The following is a 22,356-nucleotide window of genomic DNA, read 5'->3' on the forward strand; positions in this document are numbered from 1 at the left end:
TTTAGGTGTTGAAGGAGGACTAGGTTGAATTATTGATTGATTGATGAGTATAGGTAAAGACTATATATTTCCTGTGTAATCATGTACACTTATTTTCTCTCCAATACTCTCGTAGTGGATACAGTCTGGGCCTGTGTGAGTGGTCAAGTGGTCAAGTGTTCAAGTGTGTCAGTCAGCTGTCACACTTCACTTTAAGACAAACAAATACGGTATCAATTCCAAAGTAATGATAATCTTAAAGAACTATAATTTATTTGTTTTTCAGGCAAACCTAACTTACCTTTTTATACTTCTATCTGTATTCTTTTAGAAGGCTCCAGTGAAGGTCAATTTTGTTTTTGTCCAGGACCACTAACCAGGACAACATCCCTCCTCCTCCCCAAGGCAGGTGCTCATTTTGTCACCAAGAGGACGCTTGTTGTGTTTTATTCTGGAATCCCATTTAGCTGCTGCCTGCTGTTCAGTGCTAGAGGAAGGGATGGTTTCTTGGCCTCTTTGTTCAGGAAAACATTCTTAGGTTACTTTGGCCATTGTCTTCTGAATTGGGGATGCTTTACTGTTCCTTTTTTTTTTTCTTTAATGATTTTATTTATTTATTTGACAGAGAGAGAGAGAGATCATAAGTAGGCAGAGAGGCAGGCAGAGCGAGAGGGGGAAGCAGGCTCTCCGCTGAGCAGAGAGACCGACCCGACGTGGGGCTCAATCCCAGGACCCTGAGATCATGACCTGAACTGAAGGCAGAGGCTTAACCCACTGAGCCACCCAGGAGCCCCCTTACTGTTTTTTTTATTCTCATGTTGGATAAGTGCTTTTTCTAGATCAGCATTTATCTTCTACACATTTTTCTTTGTAGTTTTTTTCGGGCTGAGGTTTTCCTCTGCCCTTATCAAACCATTCTTGCTTGTTCTTTATCTTCCAGGAACATCCAACAGTTTCTGTTCTGTTAATGAAAATGTTTAGTGGTTTCTAGATCTACTCTTTGAAAAAGGTATCTCTTTGATACTTTGAGTCAGATTTGTGGAGGGAGGGGAAAGTGGTATGTGCATTTTGCTATCTTGATCCAATTTTCCTATGCTGTTTCTTCAGTAATACTTGTTTCTTCCAAAAAATGTGTTTTTCCTTATTACTACAAAAATAATCTTTACTGGAAACTTAGAAAATATGGACAAGCAAGACAAATGACTGCTTCTATAGCCCCAAATAAATTTTTATGATTTAATTAAATATCCAATAAATATAATTTTTAGTGGAATCCTAGCCATAAAAGAATATTTAACCCTTGTGTTAGTAGAACTATTACACACTAAATCATAAATCCTAAATCAGCCTCTGGTTACATAATACAGTTTACAGTACTGTTCATCATGAGCAGAATTTCAGTGCCCAAATACATTTGTTCCTAATATATAGAAGATGTAAATCAGATGTTCCTTTCAGTAATACATTTAATTGAGCAAAACAGTCTATCTAATTTATTTCCAACTTCATAATTGATAAAGAACTAGTCAAAGGTGGGACCAGCATAACTGACTGCATAAATGTAGTCATGCACCATGAATTAATTTTCAGTTAATTAATTTGAGAGAGAATGCATGTGCTCACACTAGTGGGAGAGGGAGAGAGAATTTTTTTTAATTAGTTCCATAGGTAAAATTTAGTGACTCATCAGTCGCATGTAATACCCAGTGCTCATTATATCAAGTGCCCTCCTCAATGCCCCTCACCCAGTTATCCCTTCTCCCTGCAACTCCCCACCCTTCCACCTCTCCTCCAGCTTCCCGAGAGAGAGAATCTTAAGCAGGCTCCAAGCCCACTGCAGAATCCAACATGGGGCTCCGAATGACCCTGAGATGATGACCTGAGCCAAAATCAAGAGTCGGTTGCTCAGCTGACTGAGCTACCCAGGAGCCCCTCATTCACTCTCATTTAAGAAACATGATTGTATTACCTATATACACATTTCACTGCATGTAACAGAAAACCTAAGAAATCATGAGTTATACAAATACAGATTTTTTTTTCTCTCTCTCTCTTTAGGAAGAAAGTGAAGGTAGGTGTTCTGTGCTTCCATCTTCTTTCTGTCTTTCTACTTTGTCATTCATATGCAACCTTCATCCTTTTACTTGTAAGTTTGTTGGGCCACTCCTAGCACTATATTCATATTCCTGGCCATTCCTGGAACTTGTACCAACTTACTCTGTTTTTCTGACCTTAATCTCCTAGAAATCTTACTCTGTAGAATCCCAGTTACCTTTCATTGCCCAGAAATGTATGTGATCATCCTCAGCTGCAATAGAGTCTAAGAATTCGATATTTTTTTGTTTGGTTTTTGTTTGTTTTAGTTGGACACAAATGTCCCTGAGGGAGGGGAAATCAGGATTCTTTTAAGGAAGACTGGTGATTGGGTTTGGGGTGAGCAATTAACAGTATTCTCCACAGAGACCAATGTCTATCATGCCCTGAATGTAGTGGGCTCTCAGTATTGGCGAATGAATGGCAACATGCAGTGATTGGTGCACAGCAATCAGATCTGTGGATCTCTCCACAAATCTGCATCAATGTACACATATATGCAGAACACATACTTGAATGTGCAATTACCCTGTGGAGAATATGCCTGAATAAACCTGCACTTTCATTTTTCTCAATGGCCAGATGATTTTGGTTGTATCCCAGCTCCTCTTTTGTATGTGACCTTGTATGAAGAAGGGATATCAGCCATTCCTCGCAGAAATGGTCAGCTGGTAAGGTAAAGCAAGGGGACTTAAGAGTAAGGAGGCTGGGAAAAGTAATTATTTTAAGGCAGTCAGGAAAACTTGAGCAAAATGCCTTCTTGCCTTATAAGAAAGAAGGAAACGGATGAATTTTGGAACACTGAAAAAAAAATTTATAATTATTTGTTTGATAGCCACCACTCCAGAAGTGATTTCTCAACAATGAAGTGTTTTATAAATATTTTGGAAAATATCTGAAACCTTTATCCCCATTCAACTGATAAGTGTGCTCTTTTAAAAAACAAAACCATGTGTAGGAAAAAAGAAGAAAGAAAGAAAGAAGGAAACAGAGACTCTTAAACTCAGGAATGAAAAATTAGTTAAATCCACAAATAACTACATGGCCTGTCTGCTTTTACAACAACAAAACCATGGCCGCAGTTCCAGCCCCTGCCAGAAGTCAAGATGTCAGGGATGTCATCAGCTAAATTTTGTTCTTTTTGCTGAACACATAATAGAGAGTTTTATGCTACTCTCCATGTATCTTTCAATATTGATTTAACTCTCAATATAAGAAATACTTTGACATTTCATATAAATAGTTTATGAGGGGCAGCATGGTAGCATTTTAAAAGTGTAACAATAAGTGGGGAAAAGTACACTGTCTAGTGCAGGAGGTAAACACATTTCAGTAGATCCCACCTTGTCTATTTTAGTTCAGAGATTCAAAGTGCTAATCTGAGTTTGTAACTGCCAATGACATGATCTCAGTAGAAGGGTTTTGTGTGTGAGATGAATCCCATGCCATGATCTATACCACTTAGCATAAGGCCTGCATCCTCTTACTCAAGTGCTACACCCAGACTAGAGGCATAGAAGGACACGAGTTTACTGACATCTGCCTCCACTTGGACTCATGACAGCAGGAAATTTATGGTGAGAGACTTTCCCTTGTTACAACTCATATGTTACCTTCTCTTGAGCTCTACTTTTTTTCTTTCCTACCAGAGGAAGAGAGATACTTTAGATGTTCTAAGAATAACCCTTGTACCATCCTTGATCTGATGAATAATGATGATGATGATCTTTAGTTTCTATACAGTTTATTTTCATCTTACATGTATTTTATGTGGGATGTTCTATCTAGATCTTTAAAAGATTGTCCTAATTCAAGCTAGTCGTTGGTTCCTTCCAAATTCTGCTTAAGGGTTTGGATGTGTCTAGTTTTTCTTCTGGCTGCTCTTCTGTTGCCTGAGGGTTTTGTCAAGTTCCGTGAGCAATCCTATTTTGCAGATTTTGTCACTAGTTTTTTTTTTCTTTTTTCCTAATTTCATTATTTTCTCATAAGATTATTAATTCCATTTAGTTAGAAGTCTACTTTTTCTGCTACGTTGGCAGTAAGTGTCCTTGGTTTTAGATTGTTCCTGCATTGTAGGGAGTCTTAGATACCTTACTTCCGACCAGGACTCTTGATCCAGGCTGTGATTCCTCTCTCCCGTTTACTCTTCCAGACCAGCCAGGGGAGGGACACACAGAGTAGATACTAGTGTTTTCAAATAGTGGATTTCTATCAGCCTTTATCCTGGCTGTCTCTGTATACTATTTTGATCATCTCTTCTTCATCCTGTGGATGAGGGAGAGATTCCCACCCTAGGGTTACCAGGGTATCTTGACACTCAGCAACAGACAAGATCAACAGCAATTTATTAGCACATGTTCTCATAACTTGGGGGATGTGGACACCACACAGAGCCACGTGTGGGGTACACTTGGAAACAGAGTGAATAACCAGGGGTGGTAGGAGACAGGCTTTGTAGTACCAAGAGAGTGAGGTACCCCGTGGTTCCCATGGGAGGATGTGATTCGCTTGTTTGAATAATTTCACCGGCTAACAGGGAACTGAAACGCCTTACTCAAGGATAAGCAGGAGTTGTGTCTGGTCCCCCAGATAAGGAACATTGTCTGTCTAGGGGAACTTTTATGAGGGACCAGAGTAGGAGGGGAGCTTCTAGTTAGACCACTTGTGGTCCTTGCGCTTTTACCAGATGTCAAGGCAGCGCTAAAGAGTGAGCTTTACTTTTGAAGTCTTATATGCCACACCCAACACATCCACCCTGGCCATGGACTCTGATGATTAGTCTAGGCTTCTTTTGTTTCTTTTCCCTTTTATCACGATTCCATGTATTTCAATTCCTTGAAGGTCTTATCACTTTATTCACCTAAAGGTGAATAAAGGGGCAAGTGTGGTGCCAAGCACGTGAAAAAATCTTGCAGTGAGATGGAAGAGGACATTAAAGTTTTGTTCCAGCCCTACCCCTGAACTACTGACAGGTTTCTGGAATGAGAAAGCGAGTACTGTTCTTTCTCCTAGGAGGATGGTGAGGGCTAACATAGTAGAGTAAATACAGAGAATAGTACAAATACTAATTTGCATAATCATATATATTACAAAATGTTACATCTTCTTAGCAGATTACATCTTTTATCCTTTGAGCAAATCTGGCAAAAAATATCTGTGGATACTAAATTTTCATATCTAAAAAGCTTAAATCCTAAACTAGGAGTATCAAAGTGCTAGGCCCTATATTAATTTTTTCAGAAATTTGTAAATATTAATCTGTTTGCTTTTTCATGTAGTGTTACTGTTGAGAAATCTGATGTCTCTCTAAATCTTACTCCTTTATTTGTTTCCTTCTCTCATTTTTATATTTCTGGAAGCCTTTTACTTTTATCTTTAGTGTTGGAGACCGGAACTGTCATCAGGATATGACGTCTTTTTTTAAATTTATTTTTTATTTTTATTTTTTAAAAAGATTTATTTATTTGAGAAAGAAAGAGAGCTTATGTCCATGTGTTTGGTGGGGAGTTATGGGGAGGGGCAAAGGCAAAGAGAAACCCAAGCAGACTCCTGGCTGAGCGAGGAGCCCCATGCAGGGCTCAAGTCTCATAACCCTGAGATCACAACCCGAGCAGAAATCAAGAGTTGGATGCTCAACTGACTGTACCATCCAGGTGCCCCTGACACCTTTTTTTTAAATCCCAATCAGCACTTAGCTTTTTGTTGGTGAAAAATGTTCCTTTTCTTTCAGTTCTGGCCATTCTCTTTCCATTATTTCTTTAGTTAATTTATTTTTCCATTTTCCTATCCTTCTTTCATTGCCCGTGTGTTAAACTCACATAGTTCTTAAATTGTATATTTCCTTGTCTTTTTTCCTATTTGTTCTCTTTGCTAGTTGATTTTGTCTATATCAGTTTGTAGATTCCTAATTGTCATTTTTGCCATGAGGGGTTATAATTTAGCCTTTACTGATTTTTTAATTCAGTAGCCATACTATTAATTGATAGGAACTCCTTTTTCAATGACTTCCCCTTTATTATGATAGTTTGTCTGATTTATGGTTGTAATATCTTTTCAAATCTCTCTGAAATTAACTTATTTTAAGCCTTTTCCCTTCCCTCAATTCTTTTTCCCAGAATGTTTATCACTGTACTTTTTTAGAATGTTGATTTTTTTTTGCCATGAGTAACTTACTCATTACATTAATTTTCTCCAATGTCTAGTGGTCCTTGGTGATTGATATATATTTAATGGGCTAGACCAACCCTTTAGTGACTTAGGATGTGTTATTGCTGTGTGATTTCTCTACCATGATATAAATATTTTCCCAAAGGATTCTTTATTAAATGAGAGGGCTGATTTTGGGTACTGTGTAAGTCAGCAAAATATGGGAATGAATGGAAGTTAAAATCTACATATGGATGAGTATCCATGCTCGTGTGCACATGTGCACACGCACGCGTGCATGTGTGTGTGTGTGTGCGCGCACACACGTGCGCGCGCACACACACACCATAGGGGGAGGGGTGAATGACTTCATTTCTTACTATCCAAGACAAAAACTGATGTTTCCTTTTATTCTCCCTTCTGTGACTTTCATGAAGGTCCAGAGTTACCTGATACTGAAATGTGTTTTGGTCTCAACCCTGGACACCTTTCCAAGGCAGGTGGTTCACTTCAGCCAGAGTGATTTTCTTGGGCCCATATGTAGCTACTGCCTGCTGTTCAGTGTAAAGGGAGCCTTCAGGAGATCTCTCTGGTCCCTCCATTGAGGAAACACTTCATGATAAATTATTGTGGCCACTGAGCTAAGGCTCCTTCCTCCCCTTTGTAATTTTCACTCTGAGCTCACTTGGTTGTATGTTTGCTGTTTGTAGATTTATCCTTTCTTTGCCAGCAATGTTGATTTATGCTGTTCTTAAGGTAAGTTCTATAGAATTATGAAATACATTGTTTACATTTTATTTCCCAGGAATTTCTAACAATGTCTCATCTGTTATTAGGACACCTTGTTGGTTTCTAGTGCCACTTGGAGCTATTCTTATAACAGTACACACCTTTCTGTAATTCTGAGTGATTGGAAGTGGTGTGCTCTCAGTTCTCTGTCCTGACCTGGTTTCTTGTACTGCCTCTTTAGCATTGCTTCTACTTAGAAACAGCTGTCTGTTTTTCTTACCATAATGCATACATATTGGGGGAAAGTTAGAAAATATGGAAAAGCAAGATGAAAAACAATAGGTTCTGAAGTCTCATGTAGCAGTGTATGATTTCATTAATATCCAGTATATTTGGCAAAATGTTGCTTCAATCATGGAATAGAATAATTGCGTTTTATTTTGGGGAATGTCATTATATCACAAATGTTGCTAAAAATCTTAAAGCATATGCACAAGACCTAAAATGCCATCTATCACAATCATAATAATCTCTAGATAACACTTGCTGCATAATGAAAATCAGAGCTTTTACAATATTCAGTGAATAGGAATGAAATATTTGGTTCAGTCTTATGTGTTTTTGAGTTAGTCAACCTAATGTATTTTTAGTTTCTTGATTGAAAAACTTGACTGCTCTTGCTGATTTGTAAATCACTACAAAAAATTATATAGTTGGTTTTAAAGTGGCATAGGTTAATCAGTAAGCTTCATGACTTAGATGATTAGAGATTTATTATCCTTAAAGTCTGAGGCTGGTGTGGCTGATTTCCTAGCATGAATCTACCAAATTTTTCATCTTTCCATTCTGCTCCACTTGGCCTATGGGCTAATATTTACTGCTTATCAAGTATATCTGGGCATCACAGACACTGGGTCCTTGTGAAGAAGAAGCAGCATCAGCTAGTGGATTCTATCCACTTTAACAAGAAAACATTAGCCTTCCTGGATGCTCTACCAATTAGGATTCTGCTTGTATCTCATTGGTCAGAGCCATCACATGATCACACTTTAGTCTTTTTAGTTTAGACATAGCATCTTTGGAGCAAATCATGATATTCATAAGTTAAGAAAAGTGGATTTTGGCAGGTAATTAACAGTGTTTGCTTTTGAGATCACCTTATGCTCCATCACCACATGACTATACATTTGTAGAGTCTTATATAATGTGTAATTGAATAAACAATCATGTTGGGGCAGATATGCCTGGTTGAAAATGACTTTCATTCTTTCATTAGCCGGGTGATACCTGTGACAACCATACTGCTCAGTTGGATGGAACCCCGGAGGAAAAAGAACTGCCAGGAATTATCAAAACAAGTGGGTCCTTGGTAAGTTACAGCAGGATAGATGGGGGTAGGGATGAATGAAGAAGTCATTTTTTTCAAGACAATCAGGCAAAACTTCAGAACAATGTACCATAATTAAGATGGCTGGACAGCTACAGCTCTCAACATACCTATCCACCTTTACTCAATTTGCAGGAAAACATTAAGCAGTAAATAAAGCCAAGTTTAATAGTTAAATCCACAAATAATTGCATACTCTATAAGAACAGATAAATACCAGAAAACCAATGATTGTAGACCTTTTCTGGGGCATATTTATCTCCTTTACATTTTTCATTTATTTTAAAAAATTCTCAGAAGAGTGTTCATTCCATGAAGTCATAGGTCCATCTGCTGGAGAGGAAACTTGTGTCCTCAGGTTTCTACTATTTGTGCAGTACAAGGTGAAGATCAAGCACCTTTCTTCTGACCATACATGTAACCTCAGGTGTCCAGTGTCTCCCTCCCTCTCCCATCTCCCTGCTTGCCCCATCCCCACTTCTCCTCCCAGGTGACCCAGAAGAAGGAAGAGCCAGACAAGCCTGAGGAGGAGGATGGAGCTTATATCTATTTCCAAACAGGAAAGGGGACTGCATTTATGGTTTAGCCCAGAACATTTTCTCACAGGTTTCTATGTGCACTCCTACTTTAAACTATCTTTTCTCTCTTTGGTGGAAGTTATATAGTCTCTTTTCTTTTTTATTTTTCTGTCCTCATATTCCCTCTCCTAACTTCCTCCCAGATAACAAAAGGCAGAATGGTGAATTGCAGTAGGTTCTCTCCTCCTTGCTGAGATGGTGTTGGGGAGAGTCTTTGTTTGAATGTTCATATAGTGAACCCAAGTATGGTTACTCACACTTTGGGTTGTCTTTTCTCATTTTGGACATGAAAGTTGTCTATTTAAAAATTTTCTCCATTTACATTCTCTCTCTCTCTTTTTTTTTTTTTTTTAAGATTTTATTTATTTATTTGACAGGCAGAGATCACAAGTAGGCAGAGAGGCAGGCAGAGAGAGAGGGGGAAGCAGGCTCCCCACTGAGCAGAGAGCCCAATGCAAGGCTTGATCCCAGGACCCTGACATCATGACCTGAGCCGAAGGCAGAGGCTTAACCCACTGAGCCACCCAGGTGCCCCTCCATTTACATTCTTCATTAGTGCTGTTTTGATGGGGCGGCAGTTGGATTATAGAAGAATTTATGTTATTCCTAGGATTTCTCTCTCTCTCCAATCACCACTCATGTGAATGTTGCTGGGAATCTTTTTTCCTATTTTTAAGTTATGTTTTGTTCACTGTTAGTAGGTTTTAGGAAAGAGAGGTTTGATCATCTGATTAACTTTCACATTTAATCCCAGAATATAACCCCAATTGTTTACAGAAATAATATAAAATTTCTTTTGATACTGAAAATTATTCCCAGTTTGTTTCCTGCCAGTATTTAACCTTTAGTTCCCTTAATTTAAGCACATAGATCCTTTACCTCTGAAAACAAATCAGCTTTCTCTTTCAAGAATATACTTCGAGGGCACCTGGGTGGCTCAGTTGGTTGAGCGACTAGTCGCCTTCGGCTCAGGTCATGATCGCGGACTTCCAGGATCGAGTCCCTCATCGGGCTCCCAGCTCCTTGGGGAGTCTTCTTCTCCCTCTGACCTTCTCCTCTCTCATGCTCTCTCTCAAATAAATAAATAAAATCTTAAAAAAAAAAAAAAAGGAATATACTTTGAGCTTTCCAGTGTTTGGTTTTTTTCTCATCTTTTAAAATGGGAAAAAGATTCAAATAGACACTTCACCAAAAAAGATGGCAAATAAACTCATGAAAGGTGCTCAGTAGCACTAGTGATTATGGAAATGCAAATAAAGCCACAGTGAGATATTCCCACATAACCTGTGGAATGACTGAAATTAAAAAGACTGACCATTTCAGCTGCTGCTGAGGGTGCAGAGCAGCTGACGCTCTCCTACACTGCTGGTGGGAATGTAAAGTGGGCCATCCACTTCGGAAAATAGTGTGACAGCTTCTTAAAATGTTACACATATACCTACTGCAGACCCAGCTGTTCTACTCATACATAATATATGTTCATACAAAGACTTACTCAAATGTTTCTAGTACAATAGTCCAAAACTGGGAATAGTTTTTACCTATAGATGAATGGATGAACAAATTCTGGCAGATCCATACAACAGAATATTACTCAGCAATAAAATGCAGTGAACTATTGATATGTACAACATGGATGGATCTCAAAGTGGTTATGCATTGTGAAAGAAGCCAGATCAAAAAGATCCAATTTATGTAGAATTATGGAAAATGAAACTAACCCATAGTGAGGGAAGGAAGATTGTGATTCCCCGGTGACCTGGGGATGGATGAGGAGAGGAAGGAAGGAGAGGTTAACAAAGGGCTATAAGAACATTTTTGTGGTGCTGATTTTGTTCATTGTCTTGACTATGGTGATGGTTTCACAGGCCTACATTTTTTGTCAAAACAACATCGAACTGTATACTTTACTCTTTAAATGTCTGTGGTTAATTGTATGTCATAGCTCAGTAAACCTTTAAAAAAGAATCCATATTACATCTTATTATTTTATTAATATCTGAAGTATTTATTTTGAAATAACCTACTTAAAATAGTCTGTTTATGTGTTATATACAGTTGACCCTTGACTCTCATCACAAATGCACTGAATTTGGGCATTTACAAAAGTCCAGTCTAACATTATAACAAACCTCTAAAAATCACTTCTTGGATAGATAAAATGTGCAGTCCACATAAATGAATTAGTCATTTGAGGCGTTAGTCTATGCAAAAAGCGAAGTAGTTGATCTAGTTTATTTCCAGTGTCTTAAGTGAAAATCAAATGCCTGTATTTGCTATTCTTTCATAATTCACTGCAGCATACAATCATAGCGTCTGTTAAAAACAATGTCAGTTACATCTGTGTTTGCTTCATGGAAAACAAAATCTAAGGAACTTTGATTTAAACAAGTAGGAGTTTGTTTTAATCACAAAACAAGTACTGCTGGTGGTGGGTAGACCATCACTGGTACATCTGCAGTACAGTGCAGTAACAGGCTTAGCATGAACTTCTGCTTTTTGCCATAAAAATGCTGCCACCATAGCATTTAATCCTTACTCTTACAAGATGGTTAGCAAACTCTAGATACCATGTTAATATTCCCGATAGGAACGTGTGTCAACTGACTGACCATTACTATCGGAAAACCTTAGCTGTCCTGGAAAACTTTTATGATAGAATTTCTCCTAATGTTTAGTGACTGACTGTTGCACTCTTACATTATTTGTTTTTCTTTTCTTATTTTAGTTGCCTGAATCTCATTCCTTCATAAATGAGGGGGTATTTTGTTTGTTTGTTAACCTGCCAATTTTTGAATTTTTGATTTTTTAATTTATTTTGAATTTATTCCTGGAATTCTGAATTTTCTTGAGGATCTGCCCTTTATTTCATTCATTTTGGTCTCTACTTGGCAACTTCTTTTCAGCTGAGAACTGGTTTTTTTTTTTCCCCCTCTAGTTTCTGGACACTGTCTTCTGTTATGTCTTAAGTCATTTTTTCCTCCCCATTTTCTGTGTCCCCACCCTTCTAGAACACATATTAGATGGTTGTTGCTATGTGTGAATGAAATGCAGTATCTTCTTTTTTAATTTTTTTTAGAATTGGGGGAGGAGGGAAAGGGAAGGGCAGAGGTGGAGAGAGAGAGAGAGAGGGAATTTTAAGCAGGCTCCATGCCCAGTGTGGACCCTGATGCAGGGCTCCATCTCACGACTGAGATCATGACCTGAGCCAAAATCAAGATTCAGATGCTTAACCAACTGAGCCACCCAGGCATCCTTGAATTTCAGTATCTTCTTCTTTTTTTTTTTTTTTTTAAAGATTTTATTTATTTATTTGACAGAGAGAGAGAGAGAGACAGTGATAAAGGGAACACAGGCAGGGAGAGTGGGAGAGGGAAAAGCAGGCTTCCCACCGAGGAGGGAGCCCTATATGGGCTCCATCCCGGGACCCTGGGATCATGATCTGAGCTGAAGGCAGATGCTTAACGACTGAGCCATCCAGGCACCCCTAAATTTCAGTATCTCCTAAATTTCCTCTCATGTTAGTCTGTTTGCTCTGTCTCTTCATCTTTATTTTCCAGATTAGTAGGTTTTTTTCTTAGTCATGAATGTAGTTTTTTTTAGCTTGTCTCATTCTTTTTCTAAGTTTCAATAAACAAATTCTTATTTCTCAAGAACAACTTTTTCCCCAGTGCAGCCATGGGTTCTTGGTTCATAGCAGCAATGGTCCCTTAAATCACATTGAAGAGAAGAATTAAATTTTTTTAAGGAATCAAATTATTTTTATGGTTTTTTACTGAGGTATAATTTATAAACATTAAGTGCATGTATTTTAGGTGTATAATTCAGTTAATTCCAACATATGTTTTTACCCATACAACCAAGCCCATCAAAACAGAACATTTCCATCAGAAATTTCCAGCAGAAATCTCTCTGAACCCCTTGCCAGCCAGTTGTCATCCTGCTCCTACCCAGGCAAGCCCTGTGGTGATTTCTAACACATTAGGATGGTTTTCACTCTCATATAAGTAGAACTATAAATGCAAAATGCACTTCTGTGTCTGGCTTTTTTCACTCACGATAACTTTTTTAGATACATCCATTTGCTGCATGTGATGGAAGTTTGGTTCTTTTATTATTACTAGTATTCCATTGCATAAATATACTACTACTGGTATATCTGTTCACCTCATGATGGACGTTTGGATTGTTTCCAGTTTTGAATAGTTATGCCTAATGCCACCATGGAGATTCATTTCATGTAAAGGATGTATATTGTCATTTCTCTTGAGTAAAGATGTAATGTAATTCAGATTGTTGGCAAACAAGCACCCATAGGTCATCACCCATAGCTCATAAACTCAGCAAGGAATACTTTAGTAGGTAAATAAAAAATAACTAAATTCCAAAAGTATCTATAGCGAGAAACAAACACAAAAACTAATTTTTGTGCATGTATCCCAAGTAGAGGATTTGTCAACTAAAGCTTGATCCTCAAGGGTTAGCTCATACATAAAAATAACAGACTACCATGTAAATTTTTTTTCAATATTTTCAAGTATCAACTAAGATATAAATATTTAGTTTTTTTTCTATTTATTTTTCAAATATAAACATACTTGTGTGGAAAAATGTCAGCTTTTGGAATGTGTAATAGTAAGTGACGCAAACAGTGAAGTGTCTGCCTGAGTGTGAGAACCATCTGGTCAGGGAAGTGCACATCTCCTGTTGAGTGGCAGCACGTGTTTCCAGTTTTAGGTTTTGCCTCCACTGCAGAGAGCTTTTGACCAGGAGGCTGGATCCAGGGTGTTTTTTCCTGTCCAGCTCCCCAGTACCTCCCTCATTCTGCTGTCCATTGAGAACGCTGTCACAGAAGTGGGGGATGATCCACCAGAGCTCGATCCAAGGAAGCATAGGGTAGAAAGTGTTCTACAAGACAGAGGGCACCAGCACACTCTCAGGTGGAACTCTACAGCTCAGTGGGCCCCTAAAGTTCTCTGTAGAATCATTGCACCGACTTTATTAATTTTTAATTGATGAGCAAATTGCTGTAGATTTCCTTTGCACTTGAGTAGATGAGTTTCTCCAAAGGCTTAAATTATTGACTGTGTGTTCTTCTAAGTGGGGTGTACTTAAGTTGGAAGTGTGTAGAGAAGGCAGGTAGGTCAGTACACATTATCTGCAGATACCAAACCAATGACAGGAATGAAGGACCTAATTTATTGCTTCCAGGCAAAACTGATTTCATTTCAATCTGCCCTCCATGTCTTTTCTTAGGCCTCCTGATTTCCTTCTTAGGCCTGTATACTCATCCTAGGATCCTATACCCCAAGGCAGTTAGTTCATTTTATTTAGACTACATTTTGGGAGATTTTCCTGCATTATATTCAAGGGTTGTCTGTATATTTAAGGGGCTGGTCTACTTGGCTTCTATTTTGCAAACATTTTTAACTATTTACCTGGGATCCTTTCATACTCTTTGTACAATTCTGTTATTTGTTTGTTTTTCTCCTCCCTCTCTAGAAATGTTCCTTTATGCAACTCTTATGTAGAGGTTTTTATTTTACCAAACCGATTCTATCTGCTTTTCATCTAGAAATTTCTGAGTTGGTCTGCTATGGAATTCTTTGATGGTTTCTAGTGCTATCAAAAATGTCCTCCTTAAAAAATATATATATGTATGTTTTCTGCCGTTTTTAGTGAGTCAGAGGGGAGCGTCTTGACTACTAGTCCACCATCTTATACTAGTTCTCATGTTTTATTTGTCCTTTTAAGGAACGTTTCTTAGGCACCTGAGTGACTCAGTCGGTTAAGTGGCCGACTCTTGATCTCAGCTCAGGTCATGTCTCAGGATCGCGAAATCAAGCCCAGATTCAGGCTCCATGCTGGGTGTGTAGCCTGCTTGAGATTCTTTCTCTCCCTCCCCCACTACCCCTCCACCCACTCTGGTGCACATGTTTTCTCTCTTTCTCTCTCTCAAAAAAGCTTCTCCATTTTATAAAGTAATGCCTACTATCCATAAGAAATACAGAAAATGTGGTCAAGCAAGGTGAGTGAAAGGTTTTCTGTTTTGTTTTGTTTCTAGAGAAGGAGAGAGAGAGAAGTGGCAAGGGGGAGCAGAGGGAGAGAGAGAATTATCAGGCTCGATGCCCCTGCAGAGCCTGACATAGGGCTCAATCTCACAACCCTGAGATCATGACCTGAGCTGAAATCAAGAGTCAGATGCTTAACCAACGGAGCCACTCAGGGGCCCTGAGTGACAGTTTTTTAAAAAAACAAAACACTATATTTTCATAAGTATTCAATATATTCTATTTTATAAGTTTCCTTCAGTAAATTAAAGAATATTTACGTCTTAAATTTTAGTGAAACCATTGTCCACTACAGCAAAAATCTCTTATTTCTAACTTTATAAATGACGAACATAACTGGGTACTGTTGCTACTGAATTCTAGTCCCTGCAAAAGATAATTATAGGGTGTGTTTCAAAACTAAGATTAGACAAGTTTGGCCGTATGTAATGGAAGGGTTGAAGTTTTTTGGTTCACGTGGAGGTTTGGTGGTCCGAGTCTGACAGGACATTACAGGATGCCTTAGCACAAACCCAGGTAGGCTTGATCTTCCACCTCTGCTGCCCGTTGTCTTGGCCATCATCCTTATTCCAACAAGATATCTCGCAACTCTAGGCTGTCATCTACAGCACTGTCACAAGTGCATGTGAGATGACCCTCTTCCTTTTGGTCAGGAAAGCCTTAACTGTTCTGGAAGCACTCTTGCTAAATTACACTTACCTCTCATTGATCACACTAGTCACATGATCACTCCCAGCTGCAAAGCAGCCTAGAAATGAAGTTCTTTGGTTTAACTCCCTGGAATGAAACCAAGACATTGTTAAGGAAAAAGGAGTTTGTGGCAGGCAATAGCAGTGTTGGGTACAGGGCCCAGTGTCTGTCCAGTGTCTGTGGAAGGGCCTGGCATTTAGGAACTCACAGTGATGTTCCCTGAAGGACTGGATGCAGCTGTCCCTGCCCAGGAAGTCACAACTTCGTATAGTGTCACACATATCTAAATAGATACACATAGTGTAATACACACATTAGAAGTGTTCGCCTGAATAAAAATGGTATTTTTATTTCTTCATTTAGCCAGATGGTGCTTCTCTCAACAATACCACCCTGTCAGATGGGTCCCAAGATGAAGAAGGGAGTTTTGGAGTTCCTAGGAGTGGCCCTGTGGTAAGTCGTCACCTGCCAAAACAATTGCACAGCATATTTACAAGTTCAAGGCGAGAAGAAGCAATTTCTTCAAAACAGATAAGGAAAACTTGAACTGAGATTGTGAAGAAACCACAGCTGCCGGGAGACCCACCAACATTTTAACAATTAGGAAGTAGGAGACTCAAAACCGAGGAATGACTAGATCTCAGTTTAAAAGAGGACTCGACTCTGTAAACTGATACCACTGTGGTCAGAAACTAGAGGATGTTCTTTGTGTGTATCAAGCCCGGAGGAATCTGGTACCTTTAGGCCTCTTGACTGAATTCACACCAGTAATCTGGCCTAACTCTGCCATTTAACCGAGAAGTCCTTTATCCCTGCAGGATAAATTAAAACACCCTCATCCTGATACTGAAGGCACTGTTGCCTTAGAGCTCAGGACTTACCTGTATACATTCTCCATTCCAAACACATCTACTCGCTTGGCCTTGAGTGACAGAACTTTACTTCTTTTGATCAGAAAGCCTCATCATGTCCCTCCCCCTCTTAGAACCACTGTACATCCCCACTTGGTGTCTCTGTGCAGGTACTCTAGCAGAGACCCTGTTCAATGAGGTAGTGGTTACTGGATGGCAAGTTGATGGCAGGCAAGAGCACCTCAGTCAGGTAGATGGAGGGGGCACGTTCACAAGAGCCTCTGAGCAGTAGTTTCTCATCTTTCGACCAGTTGGAGACAAAAGATGGTTGATGTTCACATGCAGAGCACATTCTCAGTAGATCCCCATTGTTCAGAGAGAACGCCATTAGCCCCAGCTGAAGGAGTTTTCCTGTTGTGTTTTTAGATTTTTGATTTTGAGGTTGCTTTGTTACACAGTAATCATATAAGAAGCACAAAAGAATATGAGTGACAATGAGTAACTTAATAGTAGCCCTACAGGTTATGGCACAGATGGGCTAGGGCTTGTCCCCAGTGTCTGACTGACCGGCTCTGAATCTGGCTGCTATTTTCCTATTTAAGATTGTCCATTGGAATGCAAATGAGTAAGGATGTCTCTCTTTTAGAGATATTTTCCAGTGCACCCTACTTACTGATAGATGAACACAAAGTAAGTCCCTCACAAACTCTGATAGGTACTGAAGTGAGAAGTTACCTATAAGAGACCTCTCACAGTTGTGCTGTGGTCCTGTGACTGGGGGCTCCTGCTCCAAGGCTTTTGCACAGGATCCTGTATATTGTGTCTCAGCTGCTGGTACTGTGTGCCCAGGGCACCATCCCTATACATTTGCCTCAACTCTGCCTACATGCTGCCCTGTATGTGTGCATCTCCAAGAACTATGGACTTTGTCTTGTAAATAGTTATAGAATATTTCTACTCCTCTCTTTTCCTGTAACTACTTCCTTAGTACAGAAACAAATCATCTTCCTTTATTACTGAAGTAGCCCCCTACGTGATCTCCCTGACTTTAGCGTACACCCCTTAAATTCATCCTTCTCACAGCGGCAAGTCTTTGATCTAAACATGCAAGCCTTGTTTCAATGCCCGTTGCAGTTCCCCCACGTCTTCTAGTTGACATAAAAACCCCTGACACAGTCTGATGCCTTCTCTCTCTAGCTGACTTTTCTGCCCCAGGCTTTTTATATGAGCCAGCGAAGGACGGCATGTGGTTCCATGCACACACCAAGTAACACTTGGAGCAGAATGGTTACATAATTGAGTTGCTGAGGAGGATTTGGGATTAGCCTTGTTTGCTAGGCTTTCGTTAATCCATTCATTCATTCACCAAGTCTTATTAGGTATGTATTGTCTGCAGATAGAGGATTCTTGAAAGTTAGAGAGTGTAAGAGAAAGACCGTAATCTTACGTAGCAGTTATAGATAGTGTCTTCTGGAGTATGTTAGTCATTCATGTTTTGTTTTTCTGAAAACTGATTGAATCATGATTGTGATATAAATAAAAGTTTCAGCGGTATTGAGACTCAAAAAAAAAATCTCATTAGTACCAGTCTCCAGTGTGACTTCCTTTGGATTGCTTGTTACTCAGAATACCTTTACTTAGAAATATTCAACAAATTAGTTAGTTGCTAGAGTAGCCAGCCCACAGATGAGAAATTAACCCTTACTGCATCTGTACTGAACATCATTCTAGAACATCGTACCATGAGGAAAATGCATTTTGACTTCCCTGGTTCTTGGTTATAAGGAGCCACTGACACCCCAGTTAGGTTCTGAAGTTTCTTCTAGATGGTAGGATTTCCAATAATTCAGTGATGTGTTAAGGGCTTCAAGGGCTCTGGCCATGACTCTTGTGAAGTAAATCTCACCTGACAGTATAAATTCCCGGGAACATTTTATTGTCATCTTCAAGACTTCAGAGGGTCCCCAGAACTTGGCCTTTGGAGTTTGTGTTGTGGAATGGTTTAAAGTAGGCAACCTAACTTTACTAAAAGAATAACTGTGGCTTGACCAATACTGTTTGGGTTTTTTTTCCCCCAATCTTTCATCATTTCTATACATTTGAAGGGTCAATTTTATGATAATTGTAATCTATATATATATATATGGGGTCTGTCTTAATTACTATGACTCTGTGGCTTGTTTTTGAAATCTGTTGGGATGTGTTCACCCTCATTGTTCTGGATCAGAATTTTCTTTCTTCTTAGGTATTTTTACTTCCAGATGAACTTAGGATAATGCTATAACCACCCATTAAATTAGTCTTATTAGGACTTCACTAAGAACTTCATTGAATTTAAAGATTAATGTTGAGAATAGAATTTACATCTTAAAATATCGACTCCTCCCACTGAGAAATAATTATTGTTTTTCCATTTATTTATGTCTTCTGTACTTCGATAAAAGTTCATAATATTCTTTCTTTCATTTTTTCCATATACATTTTTCATTGATTAATTACTTAGGAACTTAATAGTTTTCATTGACATCTTAAAATGGTAGGTTTTTTTCATCTTCTAGTTTGTTTTTGCAGAGATATAAGGAAAGTAATTTTTTTTATATTTGTACAATTGTAGCTTCCTTTCCGAAAATTCTTTTTACTTCTAAGAACTTTTCATTTGATTTTAAATTTGTGCAGATAATCACCTGAAATAGTGAAATTTTTCATTACTCTTTCTTTAAAATAATCCTTTTATTTCTTTTTGCTGTCTTATTGAGCTGACCATAATCACTTGTCACATTAAATAATAATTATGGAATCTTTTGATAAGTTCTTGATTTTTTCACGAATTCTTCCAAGTTTCATTATTAAGTAGAATATTAGTTCTAGGTTTCTGAGCCTTATAATTGTTTTTGTCAGGAATGGAGGTTGAATTATATAAAGCAATTGTGCACCATCTATTAAAATAAATATATTTTTCTTTGTTAAGCAGTTACCTTAGGAAATTCTGTTGATAGGTCTTTCTAATAATGAATTATAAATTTGTTGCTAAATAAACCCTGCTTGTGTTATATTATTCTTTTATTACATTATGGAATATCAGTTTCTACTATTTTAGCATTTTAACAACTGTTCTATTAGTAGGATTCTAATAGTGGTATTTAGCCTATATATAATTTCTTTTTGTTGTTACAGTTACACTAATCTTGGTATGAATATGTTAAGAACTTTGAAACCTTTTTCAGTGTTTTAGAGCCATATATTAAAATTTGGTGTAAATATATAATCTATAAAATCCATTATGTTTAAGCTTGTATTGTAATTATTTTTCATTTTATTTTATTTTTTTCAGTGTTCCAAAATTCATTGTTTATGCACCATACCCAGTGCTCCATGCGATACGTGCCCTCCATAATACCCACCACCAGGCTCACCCAACCCCCCACTCCCCTCCAAAACCCTCAGTTTGTTTCTCGGAGTCCACAGTCTCTCATGGTTTGTCTCCCCCTCCGATTTCCCCCAACTCACTTCTCCTCTCCATCTCCCCATGTCCTCCATGTTATTCCTTATGCTCCACAAGTAAGTAAGTGAAACCATATGATAATTGACTCTCTCTGCTTGACTTATTTGACTCAGCATAATCTCCTTGTATTGTAATTTGTTAGTGAAACCTCCAAGACCTGGCATCAGTGTAGACATAGTGTTTTGATTATTTTTTCAGTGGATATGGTTTTGGCATTATATTCCTTTCCATCCTAAATGGTGTGAGTTTTGGTAACCTATATTTATTGTAGCAAAACGTTTAGTTTATTTAACATTTTCAGTATATGTTGTTTGTGTATACATAACATATATACAAATATACACACACACTTATTTAGGTGTATAATTTTAAATTTTCTGTGAAGTCGTTATTTCACCTTTTTTGTTTCTAATATTTATGTCTTTTATCCCAATTAGAACTGTAAATAGTTGCCTGTATCAGCAGTATGTTTTAGGAAGTCACCTAAAATTAATTGCATAATTGATTAATTATGAGCCTACTTTTCCTATGGTATTAATATATTTATCCTTATTAATTTTCCATTCCCTCTTGGTTCTACTTGTATAATTTTTTCTTGTCTCTTGGATTATAAACATATTTACTTTTAATCTTACTTATTTGCATTTAAAGTTAAGAGTTAATCTCTGAACAATATTTTAACTTTCATCGTGGATTTTTGGAATTTAATGTTCTTATTTTCTAACGCTTAGCTTTTAATTTCACATGTGATTTAATTTTTAATCCAAAATATTATTAGAATGCCTTTAAATTCACATTGAATAGATTTTGTAATTGTTACTATGTTTTATTTCAAATTTGATGGCATATTTGTCAGTGAATATCACTTATTTATCTCTGGGGTACTGGGTATTTACCCGAAGGGGGAAAATACTAATTCAGAAAGTTATGTGCACCCCTATGTTTGCAGAATTTTTTACAATAGCCAAGATATGGAGGCAGCCCAAGTGTGCATTAATAGAATAGAATAGAATAGAATAGAATAGAATAGAATAGATAAAGATGTGGTATACATGGATGCAGTGGAGTATTACTCAGCCATAAAAAAGAATGAGATATTGTCGTTTGCAACAGCATGGGTGGGCCTGTAGGGTATAATGCTAAGTAAAGTGAGACAGAGAAAGACCAAATACCATATGATTTCACTCATATGTGGAATTGTAGAAACAAATCAAATGAACAAAATAAAAAAGAGACAAAAACCAGACTCTTAAGTACAGAGAACAAAGTAACGTTGCAAAGGGGTGGTTGGGTGGGAGGATGGGTGGAAGAGATAAAGGGGATAAGGAGTAAACTTATCTTGATAAAGACCGAAAACTCTATAGAAATGTTGAATTGTTACATTGGACACCTGAAACTAATAGAGCACTATGTTAATTATACTTCAATTTAAAAAATAAACATTTGTCTCTGGAGAATTTGGCAAGATACAGATTTACCAGTTCCAATCTCAGGGACATAAGGGGAAGAAGGGGAAACTTTATTATCTATTAATTCAAGGCAGCTTTTATACATAGAGTTATAACACACCAACTCAAACCTTGAGGAAAAAAAAAGCAGCAGCCAGCTAGTCAGGAAGGTCAGAAACATCTTTTGAGTTAGTGAATTTCTCCTATAAGTAATGAACGTGAAAAATGTTAGGTATGTTTTTTCTTTCATGTGAAGGAAATATTGTACAGTCAAAGTCTAATTTTGAGAGAACGCAAACAGGTAGTGCCAACTTTCTACAGATTGGAATTCAAAATAATCATACCTCATATATTCTACTCTCTAGTCCTAGTGCTGTGTGATTTGGGCGGCAGACCAAGCTTCACTGTATGGAAAACCTTGCCTTTCCTCACCAGTTGAAGCCCCAGCCTCTTGTGGTTAGGCACATGGGGAAATGGTAGGATTTGTTATGGACAAGCAAAGGAAGTGTGTTTTAAATGGGAATGGCATTAACATTTCAAATATATTCAAATAACTAGTAAAAATTTTAAATGATGCTAGTGTTAATATGTTTAATGGGTGAGTGGATATTTTAACACTATAAATACCAAGCACCTAGCCTTTTCAGTCAACCTACTTAAGAATTCAAAGTCCATTTATTGGCAGGTTTCTCCTCTTTTTCATTTTTACCAGTGATCCTCCTACTTTAACACATGAATGTTCCTTTGTTTTGTTCTGTTTGGTTTTAACCCTTAGGAGTGTCCTGACTTCTCTATGTGGCTTTCCAAGCCTTCCATAATTTGAGCTGACCATCTTGACCATTTTATTTCTCATATTTTTCTAATACTTTGCCTCAACTCCT

General features: G+C 37.9%; 1 protein-coding gene across 1 annotated transcript in view; it reads left to right on the forward strand.

Moving 5' to 3' along the window:
- The window catches only part of ARHGAP28 (Rho GTPase activating protein 28), a 206,423-nt gene that overhangs the window by 134,780 nt on the left and 49,287 nt on the right, over positions 1 to 22,356 (forward strand). The window contains exons 4-5 of the mRNA XM_080821521.1: positions 8,225 to 8,317; positions 16,038 to 16,127. Of these exons, the coding sequence (XP_080677647.1) occupies positions 8,225 to 8,317; positions 16,038 to 16,127 (183 nt within the window). The remainder of the gene's footprint in view (positions 1 to 8,224; positions 8,318 to 16,037; positions 16,128 to 22,356) is intronic.

This window comes from Martes martes (assembly GCF_963455335.1).
Source record: "Martes martes genome assembly, chromosome: 13".
Classification (NCBI taxonomy): Eukaryota; Metazoa; Chordata; class Mammalia; order Carnivora; family Mustelidae; genus Martes; species Martes martes.